Consider the following 21,949-nt stretch of genomic DNA (forward strand, 5'->3'; position numbering starts at 1 on the left):
ATACCGTGGGGGGCTTGGGGCTTTGAACATTTGCAACACCCCACGGAGCTAACACAAAGTCAATGGGAATTTTTTAATGATACTAACGCACTACACAGATCTCGGACTTAGTTTATTTTTGCAGAGATTTAACCCTCGTGAGCGCTATAACCCCCTCTCAATTAATACGCGGATATATTATGCGGTGTTTGTCCCACATGGCTTGCCATAGACGAATACCGAAGTTGCCTATCTGAAACATATCCGAGTATACACCGAGGGTCAGTAAATGCACTGCTGTGCCAAATCTGACTGACAATACTGCGGCCATATCGGCAGGACAGGAATTGCAAAAAAAAAGATCCAAGCTCGAAAATGGGAGAAAATATATTTTTGTTCGTTCCGAATTTAATCGGTAAATAGATAAAATTAACTGACTGGATAATCCAGATTTTATTATGACCCAGGCCTGCCATAAAGTAAGTTAGACTACGTGAAGGCTACTGTATGTTACCCACACAAGACTAATGACTAGTATAGGGTTCCGCGATGTTATGGTCTAAACGGACTTCGGCCAAATTTTCAGCATGAGAGCAACAAAAAATCCACGGAGGACTATTGAAAGGTCTCAATTCAGAATTTACTTAGCTAACTTTAGCGATCTAACTTGTGGATGTGGAAGATTTTGTAAATTCTCCCAAAATATGCCAAGTGTTGTGTTGGATATAAGTTTATAACATTGTGGAAAACAAAATGTATTTTAATGTGAATAACAATCATGTTGAATCCCATATAAATTTCAGTATCAGCAAGTGTTACTCGGCACCCTCTACGCTCTTGGTTAATTAACTTAGGTACCAATGGTGAGGTTTCCATTTTTATTCACCCAAACTCTGAAGTTATATAGTTGCTAAATAAACATTCTATCTTGCTGTCTAACTTGCTGTCCATTTATTTATTCCAATAAAAAATTGTTATTTATTCTCTAAAACAATTCTTTACATACTTGAAAATAATCATATTGGACTACAGTAACGTTGAGATCTTTCATTTCATACATTCTTCTCCAAATCTTTTGAATGATTTCCAGGTTATGCTAGAATCTTTCTTGCCTTGGTGTCTTTCTACTACATGAGGACCGACTATGTGACAGCCACTTGGTGTTACCTGATCAGTGGATTTCTAGATGCTCTTGATGGTCATGCCGCTAGATACCTCAATCAAGGTATAAACTTAAAAAATGAGCTGTCTATATTTGCCCACATCCATTCTTCTCTCTGTCAGGCAAGTCTCAACATAAACTGTGTTGATACTTTGGTGCGGTATCATAATTAATTGCTACATTGACTTGCACACTAAATTTGTTACATTCTAAAGGTCGCTAGAGCATAGATAATAGTTGTCAACTGATAGTACATGTCCTTCAAATGATATATGACTTGGACTATCATGGCATATACAAATTAACCCACAATGACTGTTTAGAATTTAAGCTAGAGAAAGTGAAAGTTAAGCATTTTATGTAGTCCCCAACACATGTGACAGCTCTCTTTCCAGAATCTTCCTGTTTTCCCCACAAATTTGTTAAGGGTCTTACATCACTTACAATCCTCCTGACTTGCAATCCTCCAATCATAAGGTCCCCAGTTTGAGTCACTCCAAGATTAATGTATGTCGTCTAGTTACAGAGTTGTTGGCAATTGACAATTCATAATCATGGACATTAAATATAAATCTAAGAGACTGACTTCTGTCAGCTTGCGGCTTTGATAAGCCAATGAGGTTTCTTCGCGAGTTCCTGCTTGCAGAAAGATCTAAAATACATACATACATACTTGTAGACTATCTGTAATTGATTTCATCCTCTTCAAACAACCAAGGATAAAACATAATGATAAATGGCTATGTAATATGCCAAACAACTTCTGCAGGTCCACTTAGGCAGTTTTCTTGATTGTTAACATTTTGGGCAGAAGGAAACTAAGCATATTATGGTAGGCTACGTATCCCTTTGTTGTCTGAACTGTTAGATCTTACTAATGTCTTGAGACAATACTGTGGCCTTTCAAAGCAACTACAACACTTAACACAGACTGACCACAGTTTTACCATCAGAGGTACCCATCCTAGTTTTTCAATTCATACAGTATCTGGGCTGAAGAATTTATTATTTGTAACAGTCGAGGCTTAATAATCACTACCTGTGACTGGATGAAGAGAAAAACTTAGAGAATAGGGTTGACAACTTGAGAGCAAAATGCTTTCGTTACTAAAATAAAACTTGCAAGATTCCCCTTTTTGTCAATCACATAAATGTTACAATGAAACAAATGTCATTCCTAACTGTCTGTATCCTTTTCAACTGATTATATGTGCAGCAGAAATATATTAGTTTGCTTAGGTATCATAATCAGTATACAGAAGCAATGTGGTTGTTACTCTTACAGTATCCATCCTGGTAGACCTTCATATGTGACTTAATATGCTGTATATTATTATTATGATACTTGTTTAAATTAAATATATATTACAAATGTCACAGACTTGCTCATTTCATTTCATTACATGTTGACATTTTTTGGATCTTGAACCATATTGACCAATAACAACCCAGCCACTAGTACCACCACTGAATATTCATAATGAACACTGCAGGCAAATTAGATATTCAATGTAAAGAATGTTAAGCACCCATAAATTAATAAAAGATCTTGCAAGTGACACCCACTGCCTAGCAAGCAGGGACATTGACATACATGGGGCTTCCATGGGGCTTCCATGGGGCTTCGGTATGACTACATGGCATGGAAAAGTAATGCGGTGGCATAGAGCTACTGTACAAAATATGGTAGCATGTACCCAGGGTCACTTATGGGGCAAAATGGGGGAATTATCAACTAGTAATCTCTTGCAAATTGAACAAAATCAAAAGTAAAATATTTACAGTTGCACTAACAGTACTTATCATCCTGTTAGAATTTCATATGTGACTTAAATGCTTTGGCAGTATAGTATTATACTTAATTTATTTTAAAATACTACAAATTTGTCACAGAATTGCTCATTTCATTTCATGATGATCATATTTGGATATTGGACCATATTTTGAAGCTTTGATAGTTTCATTGTACTTTTTCTTTATGATTATTTTATAGTTTAGTTTTATTTTACTTTATAGTTTCAAGTAAAATTGTTCATATCCTACAGACTATTTACATTAGTCATGAATAAAACATTTCCAACCCCCCTCCCCATCTCGTTAGGAACCAAATTTGGCGCAATGTTGGACCAATTAACAGACAGATGTGCGACCATGTGTCTCCTTGTGACTTTGTCCGTATTCTATCCGAATTACATGTTCTGGTTCCAGCTCAGCATGGCTCTTGATGTCGCTAGCCACTGGCTTCACCTTCATTGGTAAGAATGAATTACCAGGCCGCTTAATTTTAACATCTTTAATCATGTACCGTGATATGTAAAGGCGTGGTGTAGCGGTTAAATTTCCCGCCCCACAATCATTAGGTTTCCGGTTCAAATTCTGACCAGGAACGTAATTCTCTTGATCGATTCAAAATTGCTGCTTTACAGTGCTGTTGGTATTCCTGGTTTTGCCAATTGGGATTTAGAGATGGTTTCATTCGTTTCTATGAAACTTTGTTCACCACAGCTGCACTGCAGTGATGATGAATGAGGTGCCCCCTCCCCCCTCCCCTCCCCCCTCAGTATTTGAGAAGGTGGTCAGATGCCGAGGTACTGTACACTCTCGTCCATTGCATGGGGATGTTAAGGAGCGCTCCCACGAGCATGAATGGGTTCCCTCGTAACTCTCTGAACACTATGGAAAAGAGTATGTGGTATAAGCCGGTGTACATCTGCAAGCATCGCATGGATAGGGTTTCAAATGAGCTTCTGATGGCTTCCTAGTACTTTTGAATTGACAGAATCGGACTAGACAAAAAATTCCTAGTGTACAATACAAAAATAATATAATATGTACATAAACATGCATAAATACACACATTTCACAAATGAACAGTGAAAAATTCTTCAATATATATTTTTGGTCGAATCCTGCAAATTTTTTGAGGGAATTCTAGAAGTAATCATACATACATGTGACTTTTATCGAAAGAACAAGAAATAAGCTTGTTTCAAATGTTGTTTCTCAGTTGTTGAATTTGGTCCCTCATTGGCCGAAGAGATGAAAGGCTTGGTTTAAACTTTTTTTAACCAAGCCATGGTATTATTGTGTTGTGTGTGTGTGTCTGGGACCAACCTTGCAACCTTTTCACACAAATTGATCTTTTTTAATTCTTGTTTTTACACTTAGAGTGTCTTTCTTTTGCCTTTCTTTTCCTTCATTCAGCTCCACCATGCAGGGCCAAACTAGTCACAAGTTCATTGATGCATCTGGGAATCCAGTCTTAAGGATCTACTATACATCCAGGGTAAGGTACAATAGAGGATGTTAAAAGCTCTGTACGCCGCCCCTCTGTCATGCCCCTGTTTGCATCCATCCCCTGGAACGATTATTAAAGTCTGCCTGCCCCTTGACAATGGTTCAGGGATCGGTAATAAAAAGAGCATTATAGAGAGAGATATTCTGTGATTTATGTCTCCAGACATACAATTTTCACAATTTTAGGCCCTTAATAAAAATTGCCAGTGCATAAAAAACAAATCTACTGGCTAAGATCAAAATTCGCACTTGCATTAGTGCAAAATCCCTGATCCATTATGAATGTCTGAAAACCGCTTTGACAGAAAATAACAAATACATGGAAGGGTTCGCAGAATAACACTTCCTGGCAGCCATTTTGAATAAGCCAAGAGAATCTGGTTCCTGATGAGGTTTTTAATCCGGGTTCTAATGATTATGGAGCTGACACTCTAACTCAGGGGTGGGCAACTTTTTTGAATGAATGGTCCAGATATAAGGGGTGAAAAGTTGACTGGGCTGCACTTAACCAGCGACCTGCTGTTGATTTCAAACCTTTGATTCCAAGGATTTTCAAGCAAAAGGTGTGTGTACTTAATCTGTATTCACATAAACATAATGTCAAAACAGTACATTTGATAATTAATGGGAATAAATAGGCCTACCTGACAGCATCATTAGTGCCGATAAATTCTAAGCAGCTAGCTCGTTTTTTGTTATGATGGAAAATAGCTTGATTTTTTTCCCTTTTTCTTGAGATATCTCACAGGCCGCAAAAAAAATCACTGGCGGTTGCCCACCCCTGCTCTAACTGCTACACCACACCACGCTGTGTATATGCAAAAAGAGGCAAAAAGAAGAGACTCTCCAATAATTGGAAGGAGATGTGACAAGTCAAAGTCACTGCTTCTCATTGTGATGGTCCTTTGGTATCGTTGTGGCAGCGATGAACTAAAATCAATATAAAAGACTGCTCTGATGGCAGCAGCTATTGTCTATCAATGTAGAAATCACTGTTGCTGTTGCTATGGAAACATCATCCTTACCCTGTGCGGTGAAGAATGATGAATGTTATGCTTTCCTTTCAGCCATTCTTGTTCTTCATGTGTGCCGGGAACGAGCTCTTCTACGCAATGCTGTATCTCCTGTACTTCCAGGACGGGCCACCGAGTAAGCGTCCTATTTACATCTTTTGTACAACTTAAGACCAGCATCATGCACTGTCACAATCTGATGGCGCTGTTCTCAATCTATAAATGTTAAAGATGGTGTGTTTGCATATATCTGACTAATTTGCAGCAGGAACAGAAAAAAAAACTTCTTCCTGACTTAGTTTTAAAAGAAAACAGGTATAATTCGGGTCTGAGTGTAGGTAACCTTACCAGCACCGAAAGATAGAGGATTAACTGTCAGGACAGGATCCAATAGGTATGATGTTGGCTTTCACATGTGTTCACAGATTGAGGACTCCGCGTTTGGACTTTTGCGAATTTTGTCAGAGTTGTAGAATCTTGGGGTACACCACGCATGTGGCGGAGAATTGCCTATGGTGATAGCTGCTGAATCGGGACCTAAAAGTTGACATACATAAATGAAACATGAACTAAATCTGAGGTTGTGCAAAAAAAAAAAAAATTAAAGGAATAAAGAACCAGGAAGGAACAACTATTCACTTCGTCTTTCAGTGATTTCAATACGAGATATAAATATATTGCAAAGTTGAATGCACAGTCCTTGAAGTTAAACATGGTTAGAAATCCTTCCAACATCTAGGATATGTGCATCACATAGGATGTGTTTCACTGTTTCAGTGTTCAATTGGTCATTGGCTATGGTTTGTACGAACATCACAGAAATGGAAGAGCTTGACCTCAAAGGCATTGAAGTTACGACTGTTAGGTAGCAGCCCTGTACGTTCACCTATCACTGTAACTGTTGACTTTAAGTTTACCCTGTCCCTTATTTACAAATTAATGGAAAACAAAATGTTTAGCACTTCCAGTATCGTGTCGACAATCTTGCACACATACCACTGTAACTGTTGGGTTAAAGTTTACCCCTGCCCCTTATTTAATATTTTATTTATTTATTATAATTTTCTTTCGCACTAGTATTATTGTGTTGACAAGCGTACTCGTCTTCTCTTACAGTTTTTGGAATTGTGGGAATGTTTGAATTATTGGCATACATGACGGCTCCGATCGCTCTGGCCAAATCAGCGATCAGCCTCGTACATCTGATCGTGGCGTCCAGAAACATGGCCATCATAGACGGGGCTGAAAGAGAGGCTGCTTCACAGAAATCAAAATAGTTGGCTCGCAAGGGGTAAGATTTGGCGGATAATAAATTAGCGACGAGCTATGATGATTTAATCCTTTAGTAATTAACAGCAGGATCTTCTTGTCACCGTGAAAATAAAAACAGATTGGATTATCTTAAAGTAACTAAGGTACATGCCGTAGTAGTTTAGAACATAGATATCCGTTGCCATGTATCCATATTTCCATTGCTATATATCCGTTGCTATATATCCGTTGCCATGTTTAACAATCTGCACCATGAAACCAGTCTACTATATGCTCTATTTTTTTATGCTCTTGTATTTTAAAAATTTGTTAGCATGATGTTAAGAGTTGAAATAAATAGGTTTTGTAGGTCTTGATAATAACACTACATGTTTCTTGTCATAAAGTCTTACCTCTAATATAAAATTGCTATTAGTGCGGTATTTGATGTGTATGCCCTTATGGTTTGCATTTGGCGGGGGGGGGGGGGGGTGGGGGACTGGACCTGCCGTCTGCGTTGTAGTTGTCACAAAAAATCCAGTGATACTTGTCTCAAACCGCTTGAGGAATGGTGAGGTCACGGAAATCGTACTCATCAAAATCGTGCTGATAAGGCAGCACTGTTTAAAAAATGAGCAGATTTCTGTAAGGAAAGACCTACGAATAAAGTAAATTTTTGGTACGCAACAAATTTTTCTGTACTAGATTCTTTACTGGGGGGGGGGGGGGAGGGGTGGTGATGTGGTGATGTGGTTCTAGTTACAAAAGATTTCAGAGTCAGACTGAGAAACAAACAGTGGTGTTGAGAAGCAGGTCAGACCTCTGTGACAATATTGTCATTGTTTACCTCCTCCCTGAAGCTTTCATTCTTACTGACCTCTTCCCCCCCTACCCCCACCCCCCACCTCTCATCAGGCCTAGAGAAATTACATATCAATATTACCTGCCCTGTTTGGAATGATGAAACGTACAGTGCAAGGCAAAATACAATCATAAAAGGATGCATTGTAACAGACTTTTACTTTTTTTCCATTCTTAAACATTTAGGGACTGCTCACCCAACTGTGGTCATCTCTTTCTGTTTGTGCAGGTTTTTGAAAGCTGTATGTGTGCTTGTCTGCTTTCAACGCTACAAATTTTTGGACCAGCAACTCAGCACGGGAGCAAAGAACCTCTTTTCACAGGAAGTGCGAACAATTGTAGACATTGTCGAATGTCAACCAGTATCGAGGTCACATTACTCATGAAAATTTAGTTGTTGAATAATTCGGAATAATTGTTTTAATAATAAAACCAAATGACTCATTTAAGGCTATGTTCCAGCTAGAAAAATAGAAAACCTTTCTGTATCATGAGTTTTCATCATTTATTCCAGACGTAGTTTATTCAGAGCTTTTAACCTGTGTTTTTGTCAGCAATTATTAACTGAAATGTTTCATACAATTATTGGGAAAATAAATAGTGGAGTTGATAAACTGATGAATCTTGAAGTATGGTGGCAACTATATATTTGTTAAATAAGGCGAGACATCCTCTCTGGATGGTATAGGGGTGTTCTTTAAGAGGACAGCAGTAGCCACGATCTTGCTGATCTTTCCCTCTGGTTTAGTTCTGTTCTTTTACTACTTAGATTTTTACCATTGGTTTGATCAGATTTTAACCAGCAATTGAAGAAAGAATTATATTTGTTACAGTTGGGAGTCATGCATGTGGCGAAGCTTTGGACAAACGGGTGAAATAATTTACAAAAAGGTCTCCAAATATATAAGATTGATGTTTCCTTGTTTCACCGTCGTGGCAAGTTTGGCTGTATTTTCGTTATTAAGGCATCGTAGATTTAAAATTGGGATTGAAAAAGCTGTTACATATGCTATGTATAAGACTGTGCTATAAGTTTAAGGGAACACGCTAAGTTACCTTACACCACCACTTCAAGTCTTTGAGGACGAGTAAGGAACTTTGGCAAGATTGCTCTTGGAAAAAGGCAAAGTTTGATAGGTTGCTAGCCTAATGGTTCTTTGCCAATATTAATTTTACACTCCTAGACCATTTTACATGGGGTGTCGTGTCGACAACCCTACTTCCACAAGTACTGCTATGTAAAGTCTAGCATCTACTGCTGAAAATTTCTGGTATTTGTGACCTTCTGTGGTTATGATTGAAAAAAATGTATTATTGGATAGCATATGAACGATATGCAGAATGTTGCGATGAGGAATTAATTTGAAGAATTCCGGTAGGATATTCAGAGAAGATAATGTTGTACTTTTTTTGTGATTATTTGATGTCATTTGTAAGAAATGTGCAATTTTTTGTTGTTGTTTGTTAACTACTTTGTTGTTGTTTAATGGTAGTACATGCAACCCTACACTGTATGGCAATAAAGTTTCCATTTGCAAAAATGGCAAAACCATAAAAAAGGATGTATTTTTCATATTTATGTCATTTTGTTCATGAACCCAAAGTAAACTTGAAGACTTTTTTTGTAAGCCAGAATGTATCAAGGAAAGGCAAGAAACTTGGTAATTTGCAGAGAACTTGTACTTTTTTTCCCTTTTAGTGGGAACCTAGAAGCTTGTGGACAGGGATGCATTACTCAGCCATTTCCATTATTATACAAACATGAAACTGTGTACCTTTCAATGTTGGGCTTGGTAAAGAAACTGCAACCTCACTGATCGGAGCAATTTATTATACCCTTGGCACCTATTTTAAGTTTTCAATCTGTGACTGAATCTCTGACCCCATGGGTCTGCCCTCCCCAACTCAAATTTGTTACACCGTGCACCCCATCCCTGAGGCCTTTACTTTTACTGATAGTATTGCCCAAATTGGTGATCGCCACCCTTCCCCCCTTTTTTCTTGCATGCATTTAGATGGAAAGAAAGTATTAATAACTCCTCAGAGAGTCATATGCTCATACAATCCCGACACAAATTATGTTGGATTTACAAAGCGATATTATTAGCGTATTCATGTTCACATAGCCTATGTACCTGTCCGCAACATTGATGATATCCAGTTGTAGCCATAAGAATACATATTTCTACGGTGTTACCTAGCCGTATTTAAATGTGTAGGCGCGATCGAGGCATGAGGGGCCGATTTGTGCCATTGCAACACTTGTTTTGAAACACTGCTTAGAATTTGTATGCATAAATGATATTTACTGAAATATGAAGATTTCAGTCAAACTTGGACGTCTAAACCACGAATATCTAACAGTTTGAAAATTAAGAAAATCGGCTCCCGTCATGACATCCCTGGTAAATTTCAACGTAAATCCAACACAGCGTTCTCTCTAGTGTTACTCTTAGTTTTACCGTTAGGTCTTACTACTCATAACCTAGCCTATGCAATTGTTGCTATGTGCTACTGTTAGGCTAGTTAGTAATGCGTACAGTGACCTGCGAGTTTTTGTAGGCCAAGTAAGGGTGAAGGGTTTGATACATGGGAATAGGCATATCTAGCGTGGTGAGGGTGAACTCGATAGCAATTTGTTTTAAAAATTTCTATACATTGATACATTTTTTTATTTTTATCTCAGAATTTTATCTCAAGAAACTTATTGCACTCAGTGTTGTTGCTAAGCTAGACGTTAATGTAGGCCAACTAGTCTAGGCCTAGACCTATGTTAATAATAATACAGAAATACCTGTAGTCTGACTTAATTTGACTAGGTTTTTGTGTCCTTTGATGTTTTTTACCCATTAAAGAACTAGGCCTAAGGGTATTTGTATAGATAATATTCTTATATTCTCAATTTTTGTTTACAAATGTTGACATATTTCAACTAACTAGGTTATTTTAGACAAGGTCAATTTCTTTAAACTTAGGCCTAGGTCTAAGTCTAAGATTAGGCTATCGGAACAGAAAGTCTAGGCTAACTCTGTACAAATTTATCCTATCGAGTGTATTCTTGTAACAATGAACAATGATTTTCTTCTCTCGGATTTCATTCAATAGGAAGAAAGTACTACATTGCCGCCCACCGTGAAGAAAAAGAAAAAGGCATGCACAAAGAGGAGAATTCTAAGGCCTCAAGATAACTTTGAGTCTTCCAATATTTATTCAGTGAGCAACATCCGTCAAAATCCCTTTCAGCTGTCATTAATAAATGGAGATTCAGGTAGGTTTTATTAAGTGATGAGATACCATTTACATACATTGAGAGTAATCAGCAAGTTAAGCCAGTAATCATCAGAGCATGATTCCATTAATGAGAGTATGAATAAGCAAGCTTCCCCTTCTCCACCTGGGTCTCCTTTCCCAAAATTGGAGAAGCAAAAGTTTAAAAGGAAAAGTGTTGTGTCATGTGTTGTAAAAGTCATGGCAAGGGTCAACGGTTTTTCTTATTTTTTTTTCTGCTTTTCGTTTTAGCACCATCAGTTCCGAAGTTGTTGTTTAAGTTTTTGTCATAGTTTCTTTGTAAACATAAAATTTGGAAGCAGTGTGGAGAAACTTTTACATTTGAAGCAGAAAGATTTTGCATCCAAGACCTCCATCCAACAGTGTAGTTGTTTAAAGTTCATCAATATTGCTGCCAAATATGATAGAACCATGTCAGATGATGTTCACTCATCCTCAAATGTGAACTAACATTTTCTTGCCACTTTCATAGTATTCCCCCCAACCGAGACATTAAATGGTCTATTCCAGCAGTCCTTATTTTCTGGGGATAAATGTTTTAGGGCCAGCACCTTCGAGAAAAGTACTTTTGAGAAACTTCTAGCAATTAGCTAGTACTATGCAATCAAAATGATGTGATTTTTGTGAAATTGAGACTGTATTTAATTATTGATCATACGGTCATAATGAGGATTGATAAAAACTTCTTTACTTTCCTCACATTATAATTATCTGTTGCTTTTTAAGTTGATTAATTGGAGGTGAGAAAATTGTTCGTAAATAGCTTTAAAGCAAACAACAACTGGGTCCCCACATTGATTGAGAGTGTTGTGGTTAAGGCAGTGGACTTTTGATCTGAGGATTGCAAGTTCGAGTTCTGGCTGGATCACTACTTTATGTCCTTGGGCTAGGCACTTTATCTCCATCGCCTCTTTTCCCCCAGGTATATGAATGGAGGGGGACCTGTGAGATAAACTGTCAGCTGGGCACTGTTTATCCGCTGCCATGTGGAAGGATTGTCTCTCTGTCTGACAGGTTATGTTGACCAGGGCGATATTGTGATGGGCCTTGAGCACCGTTACCGGTGCATATGTCTGGGCCTTTATAAATCTAATGATTAATTTAAAAACACAAAATTTGACTTTTGTCCCTGTCTCTGTCTTTTGTCAATGCTACAGATGAGGAAGAAAATGTTGAGCAGTTTCAAGCCAAACTGAATGCCCGAATCAATAAATCTGGGAAACCATCCGGGTCCAAGAAATCCAAGACAAGAAATACAGAGACTGTGCCTGATGATGAAGAAGATATGTAAGTATCTTGTTTTTTTTGTCAGTGTCGACATAGTTTTAAAAATTGACGTCTGTCGATCCAGCAGACGACCTCAACGCTCCTTTCAGATTGGCCGAAATAGCAAAGTTGATTGCCCAATCAGAGTGGCATATTTTAGTGAATGGTACGTCTGACTATTTCAATTGTACGTGAAAGAAGACGTATTTACAGTAAAGTTCTCAATCAATCTACAGTGACAGGGTCATAAACTTGTGTTCCACATTTTTCACGCATCCATATAGCATAACCTTGGAGAGCATGTGGTCTAGTCGTTTAAGGTAAACGGCTCGAGTCCTGGCTGGATCATTGCGTTGTATCCTTGTGTGAAATGCGTTATCCCATTTGCCTGTCTTCACCTATAGTAGATGTATTATAGGACTTGTGAGGCAACTCGCATACAAAGTCGAGTGCCCCAGATTATTGCTGCGACCCAGTGGGATCCTCCGGGGGGAAAGCATAGATGTGGCACACTGTGGTGTCAGGGAGTGACTGTTTGCAAAGTTGTGAGAGCTGCACTTGGGTCCGTTGGAGTGACTACAGTGACAAGTCACTAGTTACTGTGGGCTGACTATTGTAAAAGATCTGTGTGATGTCCTTGATACAAGACGGTAAACTAACACGACTATCACTACTTGATATGGGAAGTTTGTGGAAGAAACGTGATAATTCACTACTGTACTGCAAATCCTGCCGGATTTGGAAATTAATTCTGTAAGAATTTGCCACACTAAGTTTAGCCTAACTCATTGCAAAACTGCAAAGCTTTAGATACTTTTGCCTCAGGTCTGAGAAGAGTAAAAGAATCCTGAAATCGTTATTTAGTGAATAGTTATGAATATTTTATTAATTTATTCTCATATTCATTTATTCATTTAATAATATTTTCATTTATTCATTTGTTCAGTTATTCATTCATTAATTTGTTCATGTATTCATCTACTCAGTTATTCAGTTTGTTATTCATTTGTACAAGTAAGATGTTCTGAGGAATCAGTAATTACCATATATGTTGGTTGTTATTATAGTCTTCACGTTAGCACACCAGAGGCCACTCCTTCAAAACTTCCCTCGCCGTCACCACCACCGCCGCCTCCTCTAGAACTGGAACGGCCCAGAAATAAACGGCTGGATAAGACTGTCAGGTAGGAAGATTGGTTTGTTCGTATTTCTATTTCTGGTCTGGGTCATCGTGGTGTACTACAGTACAGGATTTGATGTGTTGTATCAGTTTAAATGAGCTAAGATTTATTATCTGGCTGATTGTAAAGAGGGACAAGCTATTCAGATGGAGGTTTTCAACACACAGTGTAGAATAATTCTCTCTTCTCAATTAGTGTTACAATGTGTGCCCTTTGGAAATATCCCTTAAATTTACACCAGTGAATATACCTGGACTATTAAGGAAGCTTTTAATATGAGGTCGGTCTGCTCTGGGACTAGTCTGTGCCAGATATGGAGGTGGTGATATGTACCATTTAAGTGAATGCCATTCGGACCTGTGTCCGATCCTGGAAGTGTTACCTCGACGCTGTCTGTGATTCGATCTCTACTTAACATCTGGTATCGGCGATGAGTTTTTACCCTGTCATGGTAACACATCCATGATGCAATAGATTCTGGTTACCATGGCAGCTGGAAACTTGTTCATGTAAAGGCTCTGCATTTACCCTCCAGTCGCATATTTAATAATAAAACAATTTTGTTTACAGAGATTAACATTGTGATATCATGACTTCTCCACACAGGAATTTAGACAAGGCATACCATAATGCTGTGTCTATGCAAGATATCCAACAGAAGTCAACGCCGACTTCGGGCTGCTCGGACCAAAGTCAATCGTTCGACGTCGACCTGGACAATTCCTTTGAGATTGCACAAAATAGGAGAGAGATGGCGGTGAAAGTCCGGACAAAACATGGACTGAAGAGGTTCACACTCGGCATGGTGAGTGTCGGACTAATTCATGGTTCCATCGGCTAATTAAAACGGTCAGAAACTTTGAACATGGAGTAGCTAGAATTGTCGTGGTAGTGATTGTCTCACATCAGGGATTGATGTGACCCTCTCTCTTCTTTTTGCTTCAGAGGATAAGTTAAACCTGAGCATCATCATCATTGGGACATGTGATGAAGATGCTTCTGATGAAATAACTTCTCCAAACGGCTAAGAAAAAAATTGCACCTCTGACCTAGTCGCACTACGACATCACACATTGACAGTAGTAATGGGTACCGGTAAATGAGAGATTAGGTAATTGTCTTATGCCATGGGTGCTTTCAGTTATCTCAAACCCCTGATGGAAGACGTGATTCACAGAATTTCTCTCTCTCTCTCTCTCTCTCTCCACCTCTCTCTCTCTCCACCTCTCTTGATTTTTAGGATGAACCTTTGATCAAAATCATCCTCTCTCTGGCAGCAGAAGATGATGTTGACGTTAATAAGTTATCCCTGACTTGTAATGCTGAACAGCTGAACGAAGGGGAAACACCTGCCTCGTTACAATTAAAAGTAACAGATATATTAGGTAATTGCGTATATGTTTGTCTAGTGGTGTCTGACCAATAATCAGTTGCGTCCATTGTCTCAAGACCATCTGCTGGTGAAAAAGATTATTATAATAATATTATATATTACAATATATATTACAACATTATAATATTGTGTATTATATTAATATATATTACAATAGTATATATTACAACATTATAATATTGTGTATTATATTAATATATATTACAATAGTATATATTACAACATTATAATATTGTGTATTATATTAATATATATTACAATATTATATATTACATATTTCAAGATTAGATTATATATTATATCATGAAACACTGATCTCAATTCAGTGTCTCAGCTTCCTATATATTTTGACAAAGTCATTAGACCTTTTGCCAATATTTACACCCTATACATATAGAAGTAAACATTGGTGTGTGCTTTTGCCGGGTCAGTGAAAGCGTCGTAGCTATTTTGGAGATGCACGTCCTCAGAGAATTAGTATTGTAAATAATGTTGTCATTCTCCAAGTATCTGGTGTAGTTTTGTTATCTTGGGAGGAGAGAGGGAGAGAACAAGGAAATGAAGAAGATCTGGTTCGATCTAGGCTGAATGGTTGTCCTGGATGAGACAGGAAGGAGGCGGTGTTCCAAGAGAGTTTGAAGTCAAAGTGTGGAGGGAGTTGTGGTCATCAGAGGCAGTGTCAAAACTCAACAATAGTTAGCTGTGATGAGGCAATTGTAAAAGGAAGATAATTCACTTGTTAGTACCACTTCCTCTTCCCTCCCTCCATTCCCACCCACCAAACCCCCCCTCCCTTACCCCATAAGCACTTTGTTTATGTTCTGTGTACGTCCATGATCTTTACAGACTGCGTAGTCATCGATCCGTCCAGCGTTCCGCTCGAGGACATCTCGGATCTCATTCCAGACGAAGACAAAGTTGACATCAAATTTCAGGGAGAGGAGAAAAAATCCGTCTTTAATTTCAAACTTCCCAAAGTGAGTACCCTCAGTAAAGCTCCACATTTAGAGAAAACATTAGAGATTTTAGAGAGAAAAAATTAGAGAAAAAAAAAGCTCCATATTAGAGAAAACAAGAAACAGTTTATTAGTTAGAGGCTGATGGGGGTGGGGGCACTGGGGAGGAATGGCATCTTAAGAGGTTAGTTCTCTGTTGTTTGCACAGGGTTTGGGAATACTGAGTGACTGTACGTGAGATGTGAAAGGATGTGAGGGAAGGGCAGAGGGCGAGGTTTAATAGCTAGAGATGACACAATTATTGTAAAATTTGAATGGTTGGAAAAGGTTTAATATTTTTTTTTTACCAGATAACAACACCTTTAGTTCATTCTTGAAAAGTTGAAATGAGTTCACTGAAAGACAAAACTGACAGACAGATTTGAAAGACAGATCTTTTTCAAGATCTGTTGTTCTGATGTTCTTATGATTAGTTTGAAATTTTGTCGCTTGCCAGAGAACTTTGTTTTTCCGATCTAGTCTGCGTTGTGAATTTTTTATTCATTCATACCAAAATTAAATTTCCCACTATATTTTAGCTCAAAGCTCCATTTGATCCTATGTCATGTTTGTTCATTGCTGGTGGTAGGAGAACAGTCATTCATTCTTCTGTATCCCTGAAATCTCATTCCTTTGAGTAACTTACCAGCTAGAGCATAGCAAACTGCTCTGCAAGATACACAAATTGCTACACAAGATAACGAAATTTTTAAAATGAAATATAAAGAAACCCCAGCAAAATAAAACAAATTACTGAAGAGATGCCTAAATTGCTATGGATACGATTGCTCAATTGCCACACAAGATTCCCAAGTTGATACGAAAGATTGCCAAATTGCTACCCAGATGTAAACGTCCATACAGTCTTTCTGTCAATGGAACCTTATTATTTTCCTCTTTCGTGGGAAAGTGATGTCAACTACACTTCTCAAATCAGCCATTATCCAAAATCTTAAGCTCTAAATTATTCCCTGGAATTGAAGGTGATCAAAGTGAAGTTATGACTAAAAGATAAACGTTGAATTAATATCTGTCATATTGTTACCCGATGATGTAAAGACGTATCAGTCATCTCAGGTTTGTCTTTCCAAACCTTTCTTTCGAGCATCATTATATCCTCATTTCTCTGGACTAGCATGTCCGGATCTTAAAGTGAATACTGGCATTAACTTTAAACCGTAGTTTAGCCGTATGGTTAGAGATCAGCACAAGCTAAAACTTTCATTTAACCTAAATTGGCTTAAGTGCAAATGCTACATGATATCTTAACTCACCCAATGAGAATAAGAATGTAGGACGGCAGGGTATCCCCCTTTTAATCTTGGCTCACATCTCATCGTTTCGCTTACGTTCGCAGGACGAAATGTTTAAGAGGGCGCTGGAGGCTTACAGCAAGTTCTTGTCCACGCCACTGGAGGAGTTGAAGTTTTGGTTTGACGGGGAGGGAGTATCGCCGATGGATACTCCAGAGAGCCTAGACATGGAAGAACAGGCTACCATCGACGTCACCAGGCGATGACGACGACCCTGTGTCATCATGATTACGAGGCACCAGGGCAGAGGTCCGTCGTACCATTTCATAACGACATAACTATTCAGGATCTCTCATCCTTCACTTTTCCTAGTTTAGCCGAAATTTACCCACCTCATCCATGCTCCTTTTTGTTCCCTTTTGTCAGAGGGAGCATCTTTCGATGCATCTTGAAAAGATATTTATGGAAGTCTGATATGGAATAGTTTGCATCACTTGACATAAGTTTTGCACAAGTCTTGACAGTTTGTAGAGATCTCTCATCATCTAGAGGTTTATTAGGTGATAAACAAACAAACCATGCAAGATAGCCCAGATGGGAATTGTTTCCACATTGAATATGGGGGATCAGAAGTATGAAAACATCTGTGAAGGAACATAGCATCTGCTCCTGGTAGGTACAGGAACATAGCATCTGCTCTTGGTATTAACAGGAATATAGCATCTGCTCCTGGTATTTACAGGAACATAACATCTGCTCTTGGTATTTACAGGAAAATAGTATCTGCTCTTGGTAGGTACAGGAACATAGCATCTGCTTCTGGTAGGTACAGGAACATCGTATCTGCTCCTGGTAGGTACAGGAACATAGCATCTGCTATTGGTATTTACAGGAAATAGTATCTGCTCCTGGTAGGTACAGGAACATAGCATCTGCTATTGGTATTTACAGGAAAATAGTATCTGCTCTTGGTAGGTACAGGAACATAGCATCTGCTCCTGGTAGGTACAGGAAAATAGTATCTGCTCTTGGTAGGTACAGGAACATAGCATCTGCTCCTGGAAGGTACAGGAACATAGCATCTGCTATTGGTATTTACAGGAAAATAGTATCTGCTCTTGGTAGGTACAGGAACATAGCATCTGCTCCTGGTAGGTACAGGAACATAGCATCTGCTCCTGGTAGGTACAGGAACATTGCATCTGCTATTGGTTTCGGAACAGGGAACTAGCATATGTTTGTGGTTGGTAAAAGAATATAACATCTGCTCCTGGAAGGTACAGGAACATAGCATCTGCTCCTGGTAGGTACAGGAACATAGCATCTGCTCCTGGTAGGTACAGGAACATATCATCTGCTATTGGTTGGGAACAGGGAACTAGCATATGTTTGTGGTTGGTACAAGAATATAACATCTGCTCCTGGAAGGTACAGGAACATAGTATCTGCTCCTGGTAGGTACAGGAACATAGCATCTACACCTGGTAGGTACAGGAACAGAGCACCTGCTTTTGTTAGGTACAGGAACATGGCACCTGATTTTATTAGTTACAGGGGAAACTGCACCTGCTTTTGCTATTGCTCAAGAGTAGAGTACTCCTCTCTCAGGCCATTTTGAAGGGTAAATTGGTGACACTCACCAAGAACTAACCAACATGTCATACTTTGAGAAGTTTTGTGATGCATTCTGTAATATCGCAGGGTAAATAAAGAGCTCTTCAAAATAAATCTTTTGTTCACTGCAATTATGCCGGCATGAACAGATGTTGGAAGAGAAGGGATTAAAGAATCTCCAAGCTGCTGTGTCTTTTGCATCAAGTCTCTTCCGTCAACAGTCTCTTTACTGCTAGGGCAACCACAGTTGGTAGAACTCTCTAGGTTGTAATATTGAATATCATTGTAATTAATACTTTTGATATAAATTTTTGTATTTAATTTTTTTCCGGAATTCTTATACATGGAAAAGTATGTATCAGAATTCACCATTGTTTGAGGGGTGGGTGAGTGGGGAGGGGTGATGGATGAAAATCAGAACCATTGTTTTACAAAATAGAAAACGGAAAGGAAGGGAAAGCTACTGTTACTATAACAATGCTGTTATGTATCACACCAACATTTCATATAATCTCGAAATAAAATAATTTTCACAAATCGTCAATAGTTTTCTCAACAATCTCGAAATAACTGATTTTATTACTGTACTATTTAGAAGCTTCAGATTAGCTGAAACACACGTCAATTAATTTCTTAGTATATTTTTTTCTCGATATAATTGAATTCTATTGATTTCTCAGGGGAAGAGGCAATTCTTTCAGTATGATCTGAAAGGATAGCAAGAACCACTTCCAAAACGTGTGTATGGTTGTTTGCACCTGGATATGCTACTGTGTGTAGTTGAGTAGGATGCAAATGTATGGCCAGTAAGAAAGGAAGGTCTAAAATGCAGCTTTTGGTGGCAATTTTGTGTTTTGATTTTGGTTGTTTTAGCAGCGTAACAATAACAAGTATTGTCAGCAGTGTCAGGTTTAAATTAATCAGGGCTTGTACATAGAAACATTCAAGTACACATTTCTGATTACCGTACCTGTGCATGTGAGTAATTCAAAACATGCAATCACGTGTGTTCTAGATGTATAGAAGTCAATTGCATGTGAGTGACTGGGAAGGAGGGTATGTGAGGTGCTTGCAAGTGAGAATTCATACAAGAAACTGCCAATATGTTAGTGCACATGACATGAAGTAAATGCCTACAGTTATTGATGATTGCTAAACATGCAACATGGGTACGAGCAAATGTGTACCATGTATTCAGTGGTAATGTGGGGACTTCATGCATTGAACTGTTTAATTGTAAGTGCCAAATAAATGCCTACAGTTATTGATAAGTGCTAAACATGCACCCTGGATACGAGTAAATGCGTACCGTGCATTCAGTGGAAACGTGGGTAACATTGAAGTGTTTAATTGTAAGGACCAAGTAAATTGCCTACAGTTATTGATGATTGCTAAACATGCAAAGTTGATACAAGTAAGTGCCATGTATTCAGTGGAAATGGGGGTACTTCATGCATTAAAGTATTTAATTGTGAGTGCCAAGTAAATGCCTACAGTTATTGATGAGTGCTAAACATGGAACCTGGATACAAGTTGGTGCACATACAATGTATTCAGTGGAAATGGGGGTACTTCATGCATTGAAGTGTTTAATTGGAAGTGCTGATATATTAGTGCACACAAGTATACACAAGTATGTGCAATTATATGTAAGTCCATGCATGTTAGTTGTAGACACAGACTTATTGCATATCGGTATGTCAACTAGTGGGGTCTCTATATACTTCAGTACGTCCGTGATAACAATGTACTCGTTACACGGACGACAGAATGTTATCTTACATCAGACGTATAGGAAGGAATCTTCCATCAGACGTATAGGAAGGAATCTTCCAAATCTAGCTAAGTCAACCGAAGGTACGTGCGTTGTATTTATTTTAATTATTCATACCATTGTTTATATTACATGATTAAAGAAAACAACAAAAAGCTAAAGAAAAACAAAATAAAATCGTATATTCTGATCAGTCTATCTGTAAATAAAATTGTTATGACCAGAAAATTGTGTTATCTTATGTTTCATGTTTCTTTTAATTTTTTTTACAGAAGATCAAATTAAGTAGTTTATCACACGAAAATCAAGTGCGGTTCCCTACTTGACTAACAATACTGGCGCCGTTGTTTATAATTTTTACCATGTGTGTGTGTGTGGAGGGGGGGGGGGGGGTAGGGGTTGCATTTAATCCCCGCGCAACCTTTCCCGGTTTTGAAAAAAAGGAACTTGCATAGATGAAAAGGAAGTAAAAATTAAGAGGGGGGGGGGGGTGGGTCGGAGTGCAATATTAAACAGGTATAATTTTCATAACGGGCAATGATCTATTATACTATAGTCACCATATCATTAAAAATTCCCGACCAGCGTTTAATTTTTCCAGACGGTCGTTAAGGTCATGATGTATTTTATTGCAACCATCAATTCTTTTCGCTTCATGATTGCCCTATTTAACCCTTCTGAAGTCTCCCGAAAAAAAGGCTTTGATCGATTATCTGTTTAAGCTACTTTTGAACGCTAAGGGGTACGATCATACAACGCTGCAAACTTCGTATTAAACAATATACGTTTAGGGAGGCTATTTAATTTGGTGACTTTCAATCATAGTCAATTATATAGTAGCCTTATAAGTATAGGGGTGGAAAAAGTGATCATAATGTATGTTTAAAATAACCCATGGTGTAGAATGTAAAGAGAACCCAATTTGGGGGGAATAAATTTGATGTGATTTTATTTACCACCTCAAATCAAAGTCAAGTCAGACCCACTTCCTTCCGTTCCCGTAAGCATGAAGATGTCGCGCTACAATTAATCAGTTTTAATAGTTATTAATAAGTTTTCGAAAAGTACTTTCCTGCAGGTCTTTACTCTTCAAATTGTTCTCAGACATTTTTTTAAGGAACACACAAGATGACTGAATGTCCTAGAGTGAGGAAAATTTCCTCGAAGGTTTGTAATAATGATCAGTTTAAGAATTTTGACCAACGGTGACCATATTTGAATATCTAGCATATTTGGGGCCAATACAGCATAACTCTAAACACTAAACTCGTCACTTTCAAGAACCGACAAAGCATAGATAACAGTTTTCAACTGGCATATCCTACCCACCACATGATAGTTGAGATATTGGCCTGTCATGGCACTTGCAAATTTCTATATCATGACCGTTTAGATTTTGAGCTAGAAGAGGAGCAAGTTTAGCATACTGAACCCCAACCCTTCCATCTGTCAGGCCAACTTACTTTTACACATTCTCCTAAACAGGCTCTCTAGTGGATAAGCAGTTTGCTAACAGTTTTATTTTATTTCGGAGTATATACTATCAGCATTTAACCAAAGAATTTCTAAAATGGTTTCATATCACCTTCAAATCCTCCTTATTTTAACACCATTTGTACTTT

At 38.2% G+C, this 21,949-nt stretch overlaps 2 protein-coding genes across 11 annotated transcripts in view; both read left to right on the forward strand.

Moving 5' to 3' along the window:
* Nucleotides 1-8,717, forward strand: part of LOC139981632 (CDP-diacylglycerol--inositol 3-phosphatidyltransferase-like) — a 23,612-nt gene extending 14,895 nt beyond the window's left edge. Inside the window, exons 1-7 of one of the 5 annotated variants that reach the window (XM_071994164.1) lie at nt 206-394; nt 1,070-1,204; nt 3,243-3,396; nt 4,346-4,427; nt 5,506-5,587; nt 6,568-6,742; nt 7,750-8,717. In XM_071994164.1, coding sequence (XP_071850265.1) covers nt 355-394; nt 1,070-1,204; nt 3,243-3,396; nt 4,346-4,427; nt 5,506-5,587; nt 6,568-6,728 — 654 coding nt within the window. In that variant the 5' untranslated portion in view covers nt 206-354 and the 3' untranslated portion in view covers nt 6,729-6,742; nt 7,750-8,717. Of the gene's footprint in view, nt 1-205; nt 459-580; nt 605-1,069; nt 1,205-3,242; nt 3,397-4,345; nt 4,428-5,505; nt 5,588-6,567; nt 6,743-7,749 lie in introns of those variants that run through there. The other 4 variants (XM_071994163.1, XM_071994166.1, XM_071994167.1 and 1 more) reach the window with 4 other exon arrangements.
* Nucleotides 8,718-9,766: 1,049 nt separating this feature from the next.
* On the forward strand, nt 9,767-20,555 carry LOC139981627 (NFATC2-interacting protein-like). 6 transcript variants are annotated; one of them, XR_011797898.1, is made up of 9 exons: nt 9,767-9,980; nt 10,669-10,831; nt 12,009-12,138; nt 13,185-13,301; nt 13,905-14,103; nt 14,539-14,683; nt 15,538-15,668; nt 17,044-18,276; nt 18,368-20,555. XR_011797898.1 is itself a non-coding variant. In XM_071994156.1 (8 exons), the coding sequence occupies exons 1-8, from the start codon at nt 9,957-9,959 to the stop codon at nt 17,203-17,205; spliced, it is 1,071 nt and encodes a 356-aa protein (XP_071850257.1). In that variant the 5' UTR covers nt 9,767-9,956; the 3' UTR covers nt 17,206-18,344. The 6 variants fall into 6 exon arrangements, 3 of the variants coding, with proteins under 3 accessions (XP_071850257.1, XP_071850259.1, XP_071850258.1); XR_011797899.1 differs by having other exon boundaries at nt 18,398-20,555; XR_011797900.1 differs by lacking the exon at nt 18,368-20,555 and having other exon boundaries at nt 17,044-18,124; nt 18,217-18,341.
* Nucleotides 20,556-21,949: the final 1,394 nt, after the last annotated feature.

Source organism: Apostichopus japonicus, chromosome 15 (genome assembly GCF_037975245.1).
Source record: "Apostichopus japonicus isolate 1M-3 chromosome 15, ASM3797524v1, whole genome shotgun sequence".
Taxonomy (NCBI): Eukaryota; Metazoa; Echinodermata; class Holothuroidea; order Aspidochirotida; family Stichopodidae; genus Apostichopus; species Apostichopus japonicus.

Bases quoted from the DNA above. Each gene is read 5' to 3' on its own strand.
- LOC139981627 (XM_071994156.1), top strand. From the start codon at position 9,957: ATGACATCCCTGGTAAATTTCAAC. The intron at 14,104-14,538 runs GTGAGTGTCGGA...CTTGATTTTTAG, and splicing joins AGAGGTTCACACTCGGCATG to GATGAACCTTTGATCAAAAT. The intron at 14,684-15,537 runs GTAATTGCGTAT...TGATCTTTACAG, and splicing joins AAAAGTAACAGATATATTAG to ACTGCGTAGTCATCGATCCG.